General features: G+C 37.1%; 2 protein-coding genes across 3 annotated transcripts in view; one reads left to right on the top strand and one right to left on the bottom strand.

Annotated features, from left to right (window-relative positions):
- Positions 1–6,362, top strand: part of bcan (brevican) — a 29,100-nt gene extending 22,738 nt beyond the window's left edge. Inside the window, exons 9-15 of one of the 2 annotated variants that reach the window (XM_031745902.2) lie at positions 490–732; positions 1,875–1,979; positions 2,104–2,262; positions 3,879–3,961; positions 4,156–4,300; positions 4,411–4,593; positions 5,164–6,362. In XM_031745902.2, the coding sequence (XP_031601762.1) occupies positions 490–732; positions 1,875–1,979; positions 2,104–2,262; positions 3,879–3,961; positions 4,156–4,300; positions 4,411–4,593; positions 5,164–5,279 (1,034 nt within the window). In that variant the 3' untranslated portion in view covers positions 5,280–6,362. The remainder of the gene's footprint in view (positions 1–489; positions 733–1,874; positions 1,980–2,103; positions 2,263–3,878; positions 3,962–4,155; positions 4,301–4,410; positions 4,594–5,163) is intronic. The other variant, XM_031745903.2, reaches the window with a different exon arrangement.
- Positions 6,363–8,403: 2,041 nt separating this feature from the next.
- Positions 8,404–12,974, bottom strand: hapln2 (hyaluronan and proteoglycan link protein 2). The gene is made up of 6 exons (XM_031745945.2): positions 12,844–12,974; positions 12,602–12,706; positions 11,484–11,840; positions 10,983–11,099; positions 10,710–10,892; positions 8,404–9,054 (listed from the first exon to the last, which is right to left on the bottom strand). Exons 1-6 carry the CDS (start codon positions 12,875–12,877, stop codon positions 8,777–8,779), a joined length of 1,074 nt encoding a protein of 357 aa, XP_031601805.2. The 5' UTR covers positions 12,878–12,974; the 3' UTR covers positions 8,404–8,776.
- Between the last annotated feature and the right edge of the window lie 3,675 nt (positions 12,975–16,649).

Genomic DNA, 16,649 nt, shown 5'->3' on the forward strand with positions numbered 1-16,649 from the left:
GCTGTAGCAGTGAAATAACAATGGTAAACTGCCTTAGTTTGTCTTCGATTTATGAGTGCTTGCTTTTCAGACATATGTATTTATGGATGGAGTGCTGTGCTTGCCACCACAGCTGCAAATTTTATTGGTTCACAGATATGATTGCTGACCTAAATGAAAGAAATCAAAGAAATATTATCTTCTCATGTTTTGTGTGTCTCGACACAGTGGGGATACCTAATTATGCACGCAACAGTGGCAAAGTAAATTGTGGATAATATGTCTCCTCTAAAAGCCTTTATTAGATACTTCACAAAAAATATTTTGTTTATCAAACAGTAACCTCTTCTACCATCTTACATAGTGAGTTGTAATGAAGTCCAAACATATCTGTTTTTAATAAGCCACATATTTATTTACTCATGGAGAGCTAGACAACTTACACAAACTCCAAGAAAGTTGTTGTCTGATTTTAAAATGAACTTGTGAACATGTCGTGAAATGTCTCAGCAGAACATGGATCCCATGGTGGTATGGAGGTGACCGGCACAGATGAGCCTTCAGTTAAAATATGCACATGGCATCCTGAAGAGGAGGAGACCTCCAGTTCAGCACTGACCACAGACAACAGTGATATGACTATCATTGCTCCCACCATATACCCTGTGTATTTTGAAGGGAATGAGCAGACTGCCATGGCTGCCTCCCTGCCTGCTGCCAAAGTTTCAGCTGCAGGACAAGGAGGCTTTTCAGGTATCTGTACACCAGAAAGAAGTGCTAATAGAAACAGCAGCTGATGCTTATCAGTGTTTTGGGAAGAGTAAGGTGTGATTAGGAAAATGTCAAATGTGGAGTTTATTTTACACTGCACAGAGGGTTAAACTGTAGCTCACCCCCCTTGCTCCCAGTAAGACATATTGCGATATATATCGTGTATTGTGATATAGTCAAAAAAAATATTGCAATATTAGATTTTCATCATATAGCGCAGCCCTATACTGCTGTTTAAGATGGTAAATGGTAAATGGCCTGTATTTATATAGCGCTTTCTAGTCCCTAAGGACCCCAAAGCGCTTTACATATCCAGACATCCACCCATTCACACACACATTCACACACTGGTGATGGCAAGCTACATAGTAGCCACAGCCACCCTGGGGCGCACTGACAGAGGCGAGACTTCAAGCTGACTCAACTCAACGGATGGATCAGTTATTAGTTTAGATTAGATTAGTTATTTACATAACTTAGTTATTTTAGTGTAAAGAACAGCCAGGTCATGTCATCAGAGACTCATAATGTTTAACGTAAAATCCCTTGAGTTGATTTTGTTGTAGTTATAGTTCAAATATTGTATTTCATGCGTAAGTCTGGAATGAAGGATGTTCTTTCTTAATGTGCAGGATCACTTCAGGCAATTAAAAACTTTAGATTGTTTTTTTTTTTTTTAAATGAAACCCATTTTTAAAATGACATTAAATGACTTGCAATATTAAAATTAGAATAACAGAGTAAATACTGGTAACTAATTTGGAGAAACGATGTTTGTGGCAACAGCTCCCTCTGCTGGTGTGTCTTTGAAGGGGTTTTACATTTGAAAATGAGTTTTATCTTTATAATCTGTTCCTTTTTTTAAGTGTATTTTGAGTTTTTAAGCAATAAGTTTTATAATTGTAAATAAAATAAGAAATATATATGGAATTTTATTCCCATTAATATAGAAAATGGCTGGGAAATTAATGTTTGTACACATAGACTCTGACAGTTTAATACAATGAATGAAGCATGCAGTTTTTAAAAAAATTCTAAAATATTAGTTTCACAGATACAGAATAATGCACACACCTGAAATATTTCTGGATCTCTGTTATAACTGTCATTTCTCATATCTGCAGACTCCTGCTTGGAGAATCCCTGTTTGAATGGAGGCACGTGTGTCGACGGTGAATCGCTAAGATGCTTTTGTCTACCCGGTTATGGAGGAGACTTTTGCCAGAGAGGTATAGCACCAGTTAATTACAGAAAATACAGATGTACAATCTTCCAAACATAAGCAAACCTACTTATTCAGACTTAATACATTTCTTGATATTTTTCTGTCCTTTCTCTTCTCTTCTGTCTCAGACCTGGAGATGTGTGAGCCAGGCTGGGAGAAATTTCAGGGATATTGTTATCGTCATTTTAGCAAGCGGCAGAGCTGGGAGGCAGCTGAGCAGCACTGTCGGATGTGCGGCGGGCATCTACTCTCTGTCATGACTCCTGAGGAGCAGGACTACATCAATGGTAAAACATGACTCAAGTGACTCATACGCTTTTCAAAGATTTTGTAATCAGGAAGCAAAAACATAATTTGACTGGATGAGTTAAATGTTACTTCTTGAAGCTGAAGAAACGTCAAGTATATCGCACAAATAATGATGACAAACTTTTAGACTGTCTGTATATTTTTAATGTTTGCACTGGGTAATCTTGCAAAGTTTTGAAATACTTACTTGAAAAATCCAATTCATGTCTAAGAAGCACACACTGAATTACATGGCTTTAAAAAATAAACCTGTCACAAAAAGTAAGGAAGTATGTATTTGGGCATTTATTTCTTTGTTGCAATAATGCTTTTTGGCAGTAAATCCTATACAGTTGGAAAACCTGTTTATTTCCCCGCATTTGTGAGTTGAGCAGCAGAGTTGAGTATGTGGGTTGCTCTCATGAAAAACTAAATGGTACTTATTAAGTTAGTTTCTGTAATAAGTACAAATATTTTTGTTCATTTGTTTCAGATGTCAGTAACCTAATCCCAGTGGAGAAACATTGGTAGATGCTGGCACAGTGGTCAATAATGCATAATGTATTTTGTTCTCCACGCGTAAAATCTAAAATTCATTGTAAAAAATAAAAGTCACATTCCCAATCAAAGGACAGTATGAATTTTGTTGTTTCTAATAGCTGAGTGCTATTTGGGTTTTGTGCAGTTGGGTTTTCTGCCTTGCTACACTGAGGCAGATGTCAAACCAGTCATTTTTCATGCTTCAACATGAGTCAAAGTATTAAAAAATGAAAAGTCATGAGTTTGTTTTAGGAACAAGGCGCTGAGATGTTCTCCAGACAAGACACAACAATAACCTCTCGTGTCTTTCATCACCTGGAATGTGTTTTTCTATCCAAGAAAATGGCAGTGACTCAAAGCTGCTGTTGGTATTTTGTCTTGCTAAGGGGCGATGACATAGTTATCTGACATCGCTGTGGTGGCGGCTCCTTGTGCTCGGCAGGCAGTGGGTACTGATCCTATTAACTGATACTCATAATGTTATGTAAGGATGTGAAAAGCAGCCGGCTTCCCAAAACAGCAGAGAACTTTAAAGCAGGAATGTGTACTACAAAAGATTTTTTTCTTTCATAATTTTCTCACAAAACATACTTTAATTCAAATTATTCTTGCTGGCAAGTGTGAAGAATATATCTGCATATTGTTTACATGCTGTGCATAAATGTTAAATTGGGAACATGAAGCATTTTGTTTTTTTATTACATGTTTAATTGTGATCTGAGGGTGGGGGGGTGGGGGGCAGATGAACGTAACCCGAATTCCCCAAAGAGTTGTGATGCTGTGTAAAATGTACGTAAAGACAGAATGATTTGCAAATGTCATAAAGTGCATTATTCACAGTAGAACACAGAAACAGCTGGACAAACATAATTTAATTATGTTAATTGGCAAAAGGTGATTGGATATAAGAAGAGTATCTTAGAGAGGCAGTGTTTCTCAGGAGTAAAAATAGGGTTTACTAATTTAAAAAAAATTGACAACAAACAGAAAACTGTCTACAACTTGTCCTCAAAATAAAAGTGCAATGACTTAATAAACAATATATGTAATATATATATTCTTATGCTAATTTTAGAAAAATACAGAGAATATCAGTGGATTGGACTAAATGACAGAACCATTGAGGGAGACTTCCGCTGGTCAGATGGAAACCCACTGGTGAGTTTTATTAGTTTTGACCTGACTTGTTTGAGATTCAGTACATGAGTACATGAAGTACATGAGGATTTATCAGCTGTTTAACATGATTTTCTTACATTTGGTTTGTTTAATCACCGGATTTATGACTGTGAGAATGAGCACATCAAACAGATTACTATGTAATTTCAAATCTGCTCACTTCTCTTTGTCAGCTCTATGAAAACTGGTACAAAGGCCAGCCTGACAGCTACTTCCTGTCTGGTGAGGACTGTGCGGTGATGGTGTGGCATGATGGAGGCCGCTGGAGTGACGTGCCATGCAACTACCACTTGTCATACACCTGCAAGAAGGGCGTCAGTGAGTTCACCTCATTTTAATCTCCCCTAATTCCTTCAATTTTAAACTCCTTTTCTAAAAAAAAAAAAAGAAAAAAGTAAAGATCTAAGACTCAAAGTGGTTTCCAACAGCCTCCTGTGGTGAGCCCCCCCATGTTCCCCATGCCAAGGTGTTTGGGAAAAAGCGGTCGCGTTACGAGACAAACACCAAAGTGCGATACTACTGTGAAGAGGATTTTGTCCAGAAAATGAATCCTATCATTAAATGCCTGCCAGGTGGCCAGTGGGAAGAGCCTCAAATTACCTGCATGCCAAGTAAGTTCGTCATATGTCTGACCTTGATTAGTTACACCTATTACTATAAAACAGTCACGTCACGTGCTTCTGCCATGTAATATATGACTGTAATGTAAATTAAATACAAAAACACTTTTCTGGTATTTTTATCTAAAAGCCTTAAGACAGAATATCTTCAGATATCAGATCCGTGAAACATTGCGAGTTTTTGTCCCTAAAAAATAAATTTCTTCACTCTAAGTGAACAATATAATAGAAAATCAGGCATGCATGTATTGACCTCTGTAGTACAAGAAGTAACGTAATATAATGGTCAAGAGTGGGACTAAAAAAAAAGTGTCTGCAGGTGTTAAGGTGTACTGAACATACCAACTTTTGGCAAGAAAGAATATCTCAGATTCAGCTGAGACTGTCCATTATGAGGCCGTAGGAGTGTCAGCTGAGCACAGGAAGCTCATTTATACAAAGATTATAGAGAGCAAACTAATTTAAAGCAGCTGACATGGAAAAAAAAGTCTAGAAATATTGTAAATCAGTCTTTTAACATCTGCAATCATTTCTTTTTTCCCTGTTTTCTTGCACATTTAGCTCATTCAGAAGAAGAGGACCTAGTTACCGTACATGCTGAGCAGCGCGAGGAGGCCATGGGTACAGCCACAGAGAAAGCAGCTCTGCTCTACTGGGACATTAACTGGAATGTTTAAAGCCACCCTGCCTTATTTAAAACAAAAATCAAACATTCCTTCTCCTGTTTTCACACTTTTCTTGTTTCTTATAAGTCAGTCCTGCCCAGTTTCTGCATTAAATTGCCCTGAATAAAACAAGTCATTCATTTTAATATCAGTTCAAGGTCACAGTTCCCACAATAATGGACAATTCTGGAAAAGTGCTCTAATTTAAATATGCGTTTTACAGTGTTGACCAAAGCGTGTCTAAAATGTTTGTGAAATCAAGAAAAATCTGTTCATATTGTTTGAAAATGCAGTTCGATCTAGACATGCATGGAAAAAAATATGATTCCCAGAATAAGTTTCTAATGAACCTTATCAAAAGATAAAGTAGGATCCAACACGCATTTTGGATCAGTAGACGACACTTTGGTGCAACAATCATCCTCCTCCTTTTTGGAAGAAATGGGTTTCTGTTTAAAAAGAAAAAAATCTATTTTTTGCTGGAGTATGTATGGAAGAAATACATTCTTACTTTTAATACAGAAGGACAACTTTTAAGCTGGTGGACAACTTTTATATAAATCAATTAGAATCAGTTAGAAGATGAGAGATCTGTGGTATAATTAGAGCAATAATTGCAGATTATGGAAACAATTAGCTCTTGCATATCTATGTATGATGATTAGCCTGTAATACCTGAAATACACCAAATCAAATGGAAACCAAGTACCAAGTAGATGATATAAAAAAAAAATTTGACCCAAGCTGTTAATACGATATGGGCAGTTAAGAGATCAAGGAATATTTATGAACCAGTAACTGTAGCCAGTTATGACTTAGTAACACTGTTACTGATGTAACTTACTTTCACAATCAGCCGTTCTAGCTGGCCTTTGTTGTGTTTTAGGTGACAATAGCAGACATTGAAATCAACCTGTTTAAAGACAATGTTGAATTCTTGAATTTGACTGCTGCTACCATACACTGTAATTTTAACATATTTGTAACAAACTGCTGTTCATGATAGTTTGATGAGTTTCTGATAGGTGTTAAATGTAGCAAAGTGTGAATTGATTCTCAGCATCAGCTGGTCTGACATTCACTAAAATCTGTTGTTCTTACAGTCTGACTGATTCCTTGTTTTTATTTATGAGTGACGGTTTTCTGTGAATTTTAATTTTGAAAACACCACCAGATGTGTCAAACCTAAGATAGCTCACACATATCTAATGATCAAAGAAATTCAAATGAGGCCTTAGAGTAGCTGCACTCGAGGAAGTGCTGCTATTCTGCTCTAATATAGCACAATGCTTCATTACTGGGAGAAAGAGCATGTAACTGCTCATTAAAGGGACACATTTTTTTTTACTGTTATAAATTTCTCTGAAGCTGCTATAACTTTGCTGAATTCTAAACACAAAATCTTTTTTCACCTTTCACCTTTATTAAAAAGGGATTTCATGTGTGTTCTGTTTTAACTGAAAGTGGGTAGTAGATCTCAATGTGTAACTTAGGTTATAAGGGCCAGTGCAGTGCATCTCAGATAAAAGAAATGATGTGGTATACTCTGTAGCAAGATCATTATAGGTTACGAAAAGGGTACAAAAAAATGTGTGGGCTTGAAAAACAAACTTAAAAATGGCAAGTCAAGGCAATGTGTAGTTGTAGTATTTAGACATTTGTCAACACAACAAGCATTAGGAAGATTTGGAAATTCTTTGCTTAGACTTGGCTACCCACTTGAATGTGAGTCAACTGTATATTTTGCAATACAATATTTGAACTTGATGAATCTTGCCACTGAGACATATCCTCCATGTAATATTAGTTATAATAGCAAACAAAACTAACCACAACATTAATTACAGTGAACATAAAAGAAATTCAAGCAACAAAAAACCCCCAAACATGATAAGCGTTGTTGTCAAGTTGTTTATTGCTAGAGACGTTATGTCTCAAAAACAGTGTGAATATTTAGGAGTTCCCCTCATTTGTAGCCATAGGATTGCCCACCATAGCGTACACTGATGACAAATTTATTATTGATCCAAATAATATGGAGTAATATGCTGTGGGCCAGCTGCCCACCCCTTTTTGGTAATTGCGACCCTCATCATTTATGGGGCCTTTGCTTTGTGGTTCTTTGACTGTCCTGGAGTAACCCTTTTGTTTGGGCTCTTCCTTTTCTTCATTTTTTCACAGGACTGGTTCATCTGTTGTTGTTTTCTTGCTTGAAGGCGGAGATAAGAGAAGGAGGAAGAGGTGGGAACTTCTTTGGAAATGTTTTTTTATTTCTCTTAAGAATGTATAGATACAATTTACATGTAGATAAGGTCCCATCAAAGTGTGAGTCACACCAGCTTTAATCAGATTTAATCAGACGCAGTTTTTTTTTTTTTTCTAACATGTTTAACTGATTTAAACACCATGTGGAAACTATGTTAACATTTTCTTGAAGGGGACATCAGTGATTCCCTTTAATTTTGGTATTTCTTTAGATGAGGGAAAGTACCAACACTGAAATCAGAGAAATTTCATGTAGACAAACGGATAAGGCTACCGGACTGTCTCGGTACTCATTAAACATTTAATAGGAGTGCAGATCACTGCTATATTTTATATTTTTTATTTGTATATATTTTTCATAAATATGTGTAAAAATGTATAATTCGTGTTATTTTAACTTCTATTGCAAGGCTCATTAAATAAGTCCCTCCTTGCTTTAATATTTTCTTTCAATGCACTGTTGAGGCAGGAAGCTTTCCCTTGCACCCTTGGACCCACATTGAAACCTAGCAGCTGTACTGAAACTGAAAACTTAACAGTAAACTGTAATGTAACTGGTTGCTGCTACTTTAAATCATTAACATCTTGACATCATGACCTTATCTGTGCAGTTTTGAAAGAGGCTACTCCTTCCTTCATTTATATTCCAAGGACTGATGGCATCTAGATGCATGTCAAAAATGAGTATTTTAAAGGTAGGCTACATCCAGGCACTCTATGATAAATAAGGACAGAGGCTCCAGCAGCTGAGATATTTTTGGAAAGTAAGGAAAAAATATACAAAAACATCCAAACTGATAACAGGTCATCTTTTTATTCAGTAAATTAAATTATGTATCATTAATTTGCACATAAAGCAGTTCATCCTTTGTGTTTATTCTCCTTAGAATTTGCTCATATAAAAGCAAGTCAGAGTTATGTTAAACAGACACATGATGTGTTTGCAGAGCTGTTATTATTAAAGGCTTAGTGATAGATGATTGTGCATATAAACATTATTTTATAACATTTGCCTGCAATCTACTAGTTGTTGAACTTTCCACGAACTTTCATTCTTTTAGTTATTTTTAATCATTATTATACCCAGTCATAGTTACTTTACTATAATGTTGAAAATAACAATAGTGCAAAGTGTCTGTAGCCTCAGATATAAACTTTCTCATTTGGGACAATCTTTTGGTATATAAAGCTGTATGTATTGTGGTCTCTCAGGTTTCTCTATCTTTCTTAGTCATGCTCTTGGATTACCTATAGCAATAGACCCCGTAAACATGTGTGTTCTTGTCTGGGAATCCAAATGACCGTACTCCTGCCTCTGGGATACCTCCACAGCGCTCCCTGGGGTTGCTGATGGGAAACCGAACACTGCCATCTTTTAACCAACCGGCATCGCACTGGTCAAACTTACGGAAATGCCAGGCAGCATAAAGCTGGCCAACCAATGCCATCCCAGCTCCCTGATTTTTACAAGTGTGTCCGGCCTGTTCGAAGGAGAAAGCCCCCGCTATGTAGAAGACGGAGCCTGTGGGAGCAGGAAACATTTGTAGAAAGAGAGACAGAGAATAGGTAATTATTTAAATGCTGACAAAAAGAAAATCTACAACTGTTTAAAAGTCCTTATTGTTTTACAAGTCCAAACATGTCTGTCATATTTTCAACAGTAAGAGTGGGAGTATCAGTAGGGCTTTCCAGCTGGAGAGACAAACAAGCATTTTCCCACTGAACGTGTTTCCATCATGTCACAACAGCACCTACTATCAATACTGCTTTTGTGTGGTAGGTATTAAAGGTCACATTATTTCTACTGAGAATCCGGATTCAGTATCACTGCACTCAACCATAAACAATCATCAATAAAAAATTAAGAAGCAACGCCCTGTAGACCATGGCTCCACTGGCATTACCAAGAAATCCAAAGTGTGGTGACTTTCTGGGACCTGGGTGTGTTTGAGGTGCACTGCTCGGGTTTCTAAAGGGGGAACTCTTTTTTTTAAAATAATCACTGCATAGATCTTTAACTGCACGATATACAGTGCTTCACAAATTTATTATGCCACCACCCAGTGTAATGTTAACAGTACTGATAATGAACAATATCACGTTTTATATTTCTGTAATAGTTAATCATTTCATGCTAAAATAATAGTAATAGCTTATGAATTTGCTGTTTTACAGTTAAGCTGTGTTTCAGCCTAAATGAGAAAAATGTGAATTAAGTTCAGTGAACCCAGTTATTTTTAGTTGAAAAATGACTAAAAGACTTTTAAAATATTTGAATTTTCTTGTTTTTATGACCTTTTGTTTTTCTGGTGGTTTAATACATTTGTTAAACTGTATAACTGTATACAAAAAAGATGATATTTTCTAAGGATTCTTCTGGGTTGAGTCAGTTTATTTTGTCACTTTGATTCATAGAAGTTCAGAATTGTTTTCTCATAATTAAGGGTGTAACCAAGAGTGCATACAGCCTACAGGAGTGCCTAAGGCAGGATGAGGAAGTGCTAAAACCTGCATTTCTTGGAAAAGTCACCCAAGGCTGTTTCTCAACTGGTAACAGCTGTAAGATGAGTGACAGGTCTTGTTGAGTGCTGATATAGAGAACTTGGGTCATTTTTATTGAATTACACAAAATATAACTTGTTGCTGTGTGGTACATGACGCTTGTGTTTCAGTTTTGGTGGGTTAAATTAACTTCACACTCCACCCTCTCAAATAAAATAGGCTGTTTCAGGTTTAACAAAACCAACATTCCAGGAGTCAAAATGGGGATTTAAAACCACTGGGTATGGCCACGGTGGCTATGTCCATCTTTTATAAACAGTCTATTGTGTGACATTGTATACTTTATCTGGTGTTAAATTATTTCTTAAAGAAGCTGACTTAGTATTATTCGATTCCTTTTCTATTTTGAAGAACTCCCACGTGAAGACCAAACATACACTAGCCTCTCAAGACTTCCACGCCTTGTTATGTGACTCTCTCGGCTTCTGCTGATTAGTTCTTTCTGAAGATATGGTCTCCAAAAAATGCTGTGATTTTAAACAAGCGTATTACAACAGGAATAAATAATAGCATTTGGATCAGTGATTCTATATTTCAAACAGTTTGAGATTTGAAAAATATTTAACCACACTTGCAAAAAAATGGAAGAGTAGAAAAGTTTGTTTCCTATCTTACCAGATGTCTGTGAAGTGAAGCAAAAAGCATCAAACCGATCATTGTTTTTATCTTTTGGGCCATAACTGCGGATGCCTGAAGGCAACTCGCCTCCACAAACTGGTCGTGGGTGAATAATCGGATAATGAACAGTGCCATCATGGAGCCAACCTGCATTGCACCAGTCCAAACCCTCAGTCCAAGCTGCAGGAAGAGACAAAATAATAAAGCTGGACAAGCAGTAGATAGCATTTGTTGATTGGGAATACATGCTTTGAACAGTGTGTGGGGTACCTCTGTAAAGCTGGCTGTATGTGGCTAATGTGCCATCTTGCGCGGCACAAGCCTCTTTTCCTTCTTGGTAATTGAATCTGTAACGGCCATCTTTACTCTGATACGGGAAGACCACACCTACAAATAGAAGGCCTGCTGTCAGTGCTGGTTTTTCTCTGCCCTGGCAAAATGAGTGCCCCTATGAAGCTATGAGAACATTTCAAAATAGCCTGTATATCTTTCACATCAGCGGTTCTCAGACTATTTTTTTTTCTGGCAGACCCTTCTTGATAAGCAGGAGAAAAAAGATCCAAGTTGAACCATAAAAACATGGGTAAACCTTATTTTTTCTACAAAAAAATCCTTTTTATTCTCATGTGTTTTTGCCCCATGACCCACCAATGGCTCAAACCACTATTTTACCAGAAATACCCTTTTTTTAGCTAGTGTATACCATACGAATAATTGAATAATCAGACATGTACCGATATCCTGAAAAAGCAGATACAATTTTTTTTTTACCTTCAATCCTCAAAGTAATGGTGACGCTCTCATCCTCAATGCCATTGACCAGCTCACAGCGATACGTGCCTTCATCTTCCAGCTCAAGACGGCCGAGCTGCAGGGAGGCGTCCATGGCATGAGCCTTCCGCAGAGAAGCTCGCTGTCCAAGATGGCCGTATGGCTTGAATGTATGTGCATTGGATATCATGATAATATTTTCTGGTCCAACCTTCTCTGGTTCAGTTTTGGTCCATTTAACCTTGTAATGGCTGGGTTTGGTTCTGAGGATACATGGTAAGGTGACATTATCTCCTCTTTGACCAGTGACGTCTGCAGACACAGGCGGCTCAAGAAGATACTTTAGTTTCTTGGAAGCTGTGGGCGAAAGAAAGTCAAGTATCAGTCAGTCATAAATAGAACACTAACGTCAACCTCCACTGTGACAACTTTTTTGGGTAAAAGAACAACTTGTTTGCACTACACCGAGCAGTGTAGTGTAATTTTTCTGCAGTGCAAAAGTTATTTTTACCCTTTTAGGTTAAAGCTTTAAAATTTTCTTCACAAGACACATTTTTAGCAAAAATATTTACATTGATAATCATGAAAAAAAAAATCTAATTCAATCTAATTCAGTAATGATTTTTAAGAGCAGGTCAGTACCAACCAGAAGGTTGGATTGGTTGGGTCTTTGAGCAAAATACTAAACCCCCAAGTTCTCCCTGATGCACTTTAAGTGCTCCGATTGAGTAGTGGTATATAAATTCCACTCCATCTATGACTAGAAGTAGCCTTCTACATTGTATGCAGTAACATATATTCTTTTCTTTGCAGCACTGATAAAAAAATATTCTCCTCATAATGAATACTGTGCTGAAGATGAAATTTAGCCCATATTTGCATTTTACATAAAACAAACTGATCAGGAGTTCAATACTGGGCAATATTGGCAACATCCACAAATATGATTTATTTTTCTTCTGTTACACAGATAAATTCACAGGTTGAGTCATCAAAAATGATGCAAGTTAGGCAGTAAATTAACAGGTATGTAAAGTATGCTCAGGTCAGTACATGAATATATAACTGCAAAGCTTTGCCAAAACGTCACCCATCATGTGAGAGTAATGGGATATTACCTGCTCTCTCAGGGGTATATAAAGCTGAAGACCAGGTGAAGCACCTTGATATCAATAAAAGAATCACCACACAGTTCATTATGAAGGGTGTCACTCCTCCTCCTCCTGTGATTCATGAGAAAACAGAATATTTTGTTCTCACAGACAGCCTGGCATCATCAGTCAATAAAACTTCCAGTTAAGAGGTAAATTTTAAATTCAATGTTTCCCAAATTTTTAATCGGAAAGGCAAAGACAGAAACCTGCGTAATTGAGAAGATACATCCGTTCGGTCATCCTCCAGCATCGTCCAGCACGATGTTTTCAGTGTCCAATCAGAAAATTCTCTGGATAAAGCTTGACTTTGTTTCTCTACTATTTATCTCTGTTGTGTCCTCTGTCCAATCATCAAATGTTCATCTGTCATCAGTCTCTAACTCTTACTCCCTCTCTCCCCTCGCTCTGGTCATATGGTCCACTCTGTAATCAACAGTGTGTAAACTGGACTCTTGTAACCATATGAAGATCTGACACTCAAAAGCTTTCTGTCTGTTTTTGTTTATAGTCATTCTTTCTTTGTTTTTATTAAATATGAGACAAAATATGAAAAACAAAAAGTTTTTCAGAGGATTATAACTATGAATGAAACATTAGCACCTAAAATTCTACATTTTGGTATTGCAGGTCAAGGTGCAAACACTGACTTGTAAAACATGCCTTGTTTGAAAATGCAGAGAGAGCTGACACATGCTAAACTTGTCAGTGGTAGATGTTACCTTTAGAACACATGCATTATTTATTAATTGCCCATTAAAGTATTAATTGATCAATTACCAGATAGCAAAGTATCTGTAAACTATAATCTTATTAAATTCCTGTTTGAAATGACTGAAAAAACAATGAATATATATAAAGATAAGTTTTGTGTGTTGCGTCTTAAGAACACTTAAGAAGGAAAACCTTAAAATTACACATTAAAACAAAGAAAAGTATTAACTTTCATCAAATCTGCAGACTTTTCTTACATTCCTTTGTGCTGTCAAAAAACATATTGTACAATAAAGTGCACAGAGTGATGAGCCATCTCTGAACCCTGTAGACAACAAGTTAGCCTGTGTATTCTAACCTTTCCCATAAGGTCGTTGCCAAAGAGCACTATAGTGCGCATTGAGCCATCTTTGTTATTGCCCACATGGCTCTGGGGGCAGTGGGAGAGGAAGCTGTGTCAGACCTAGTTTCCTATTCCACCACAGTCCTCGGCACAAGGGCAGCATTGTGAGGGTCATGTTCTCCACACAGTGACAGCAGGCAGGAGACACACAAACACGGTCCAATGTGGAAAAAAGATTAAATGATGGGATTCTTCTGTTTTTGCTTGTGTTGCTTCCCCATTGTGCTCCGTCATCAATGGGACTCTTTCATGTCCTCCAATTAGTATTCGCACAAACACCTCTAGGTGACAACAACCAAGTGGCTCTACAGAACTCTCTCCATATACAGTACCAATGCATTCATTACGTTGCTTCAGTTTGTTAAGGTTTGAAGGTATTCTTTTGTGCACAGCTATCTTCTACACTTTGATTGGATCATTACAACACTTTGATTCTTTCTTATTTCAGTAACTTTGCCTGCTGATAAACAAAGCTTTACCTGGCCTCACATTCAACTGGTATACAGAAGAGTTCATGGCTGACTCAATGTGTCCTGTGGCTGGTGTCCCCAAACAACACTGTTCCAGAGGTCTTTTGATTTATTCAAATCAAAGTTTTCAAATCTATGCTATGCAGTCATGCTCCTAATAGAGACAAGCTTTCTTCTGATAACCCTCCCAACAAGTCCAGCATATTCAGGCTTGTTTTATAATTGTTCTCTCATAAGTTTAATATTTAGCATGTAAACTAAAGCCTGTAGAATCCCTTTGGGGTGAACTGCTGGGATATCAACGCCTGTGAAGAGCCTTGCATTGTGTTAACACAGACCTGAATGTTCCATTTCAGCAAACTACATAGACTTCTGCTTATATATAGGAGATCACACTTGTTGATGATCAGTTAATCAAGTGGATGAACTCCTATGAAAATGTTCTTTTTCACTTGACTGCATGCCATTTTGTGCAGGCTTTCATGGTCTTTGTGAGTGTTGATCTCCTGTCTATGAAAAGAAAAATAATGTTATGCCATTTTGGGGCAACTACACCAATTCTATCAGAGAACAGAAAATCAAAATCATCAGGATATTTGTTCTTCAGATTCTGGTTGCATTTAAAGGGATAGCTGAATGTTGCTTGGAGGGCTTTGTGCCCTATGTTGTATAGAAATGTTGCCCTCTGCAGTTTAACTATCATAACGACAATAAGTAACTTCATTTTGTCATAGTGCCATCATGTGGTAGTTTCAATACAATTTTTTACACCAAACTGTGATCTATATTTTTCAACATTTTTTATTATTCTTTATTGAAAAATATAGATCACAGTTTGCATAAGTTACTTCAGCTCTTCACTGTAAATATAACAAAAGTTCAAAAGCCTCACAAAAATATTTTTCTTCTTCTTTTTACTGTAAGTTTTTGGCTCATTTTCTTATATTCCGCAGCTGCCTAAGGCTCATAGTTACTAATTCCAGCCTGCAGGTAAATGCTCTCTCACTCGGTGACAATTAATTTCCATTTTGTTGATGGATGTGTTCTTGGTGTTTTGCAATTTACTTTTGAAGCACTAAGCAGGGCTGCAAATCACAGAGTCCGTTAAAGGCGTTTAACGTTTTAATCTCAACGCATTTGATAACCGCTCAGTCCATCTACAGTTGATGAGTGGGGCTGATATAAGAGCTGGTCGACCTGCCTGCAGCCCTGATGTAGTACTGATGCATGACTCTGTTGACAAAATCTGTGAAAAGTGCTGGGGTCATGAAAGTGCCTCATGGTAAAAGTATGTACTTTTTGCCAACGCTTCTACATCTCTGAAACTTCGTCATGTAAAGACACATCACCCTAACTTCTAACACACTTCAAAGTACCCTTCTTCTTGATTCCCATGCAGAGAGTGACAGTTTGTGAGCATAATGACAGTTTTACCTTCCTTAAAGTTTTAAAAAAATCCAACGCTAATGAGTGGCTGGAGGCACTTCCTTGTCTGACTAGGTTTCCCATATCTTCCTTGTAGGTGGCTTTTTTGTCATTGCATTTCATCGAAGTACCGGGGGTCTAAAATAAAACCTTTTGACCTTTTGATTCTTATGAAGCATATAATGATCTTCTATAAGAAGTGTGAAAATGGAAGCTGTTTTCCGCTCCTTTCCTGCGCTAGTTTAATTTTACATCAAGTAAAGTGTTTACAGCAGAAATGTGTGAAACTAAAAGTGACATGTCTCTTTTTCACAGCCAGCTCTTAGGAGAAATAATGTATTATTTTCCCTGCTACTTTCAGAGGTCCTTGTAAACTTTTACCGTCCTTGTAACCATAAAGCCCATATGGGCACAAACTGTTTCTTAGAAAACAGTTCTCAGGAAATGTCAACTGACTGTTACACTGAAAATGAAGTTGCTGGTATTTAAAACCAAAACAACAAGCTTGTAAGATGTAGAGCTGAGGTGTACTACAGAGTCAGGCTGTAATTTTAGATGAGTTCATCAGTAAGGGCAAATGTTTTTACATGAAACAAAACACATTTTAAACCATGCAGGCTGCCGGATGGAAACACCAGTCATTATTATCAGTCCTTTACTTACCTTTGTATACTTACCATTCACCCCTTCACATCCCTTCACATTTTCCATGCTCAGTTGACTCAAATGTTACCAGTGAACATAATTCAAGGTAGCAGTTCACTTTCCAAATTTAGTAGCTTTTTTTGTTGTTTGTACTAAAAATTGCATCTAAAAATTAAGTAAATAAGAACAAAAACTGCACTGACTTTGAATAGGATATTTGTTCTCTGTGCCAGTCTCACTGACTGCACCTTTATTTATTTTTCCTTTTACATTATCACTGATGTTACTGTTTCACATCAATACAAATTAACGTCGTGTAAGGCTGTGTTTGGAATGTCAATAGGATAGTGGCATATTT

The sequence above is a fragment of the Oreochromis aureus genome, linkage group 11 (assembly GCF_013358895.1).
Source record: "Oreochromis aureus strain Israel breed Guangdong linkage group 11, ZZ_aureus, whole genome shotgun sequence".
In the NCBI taxonomy this organism is placed as follows: domain Eukaryota; kingdom Metazoa; phylum Chordata; class Actinopteri; order Cichliformes; family Cichlidae; genus Oreochromis; species Oreochromis aureus.

Excerpts from the sequence above, each read along its gene's own strand:
- hapln2 (XM_031745945.2), bottom strand. The coding sequence starts at position 12,877 with ATGACCGAACGGATGTATCTTCTCAATTACGCAG. Across the intron at positions 12,707-12,843 it reads GTATCTTCTCAATTACGCAG|GAGGAGGAGGAGTGACACCC; the intron begins GTTTCTGTCTTT and ends CATGAATCACAG. Across the intron at positions 9,055-10,709 it reads CTTCACTTCACAGACATCTG|GCTCCGTCTTCTACATAGCG; the intron begins GTAAGATAGGAA and ends CTGCTCCCACAG.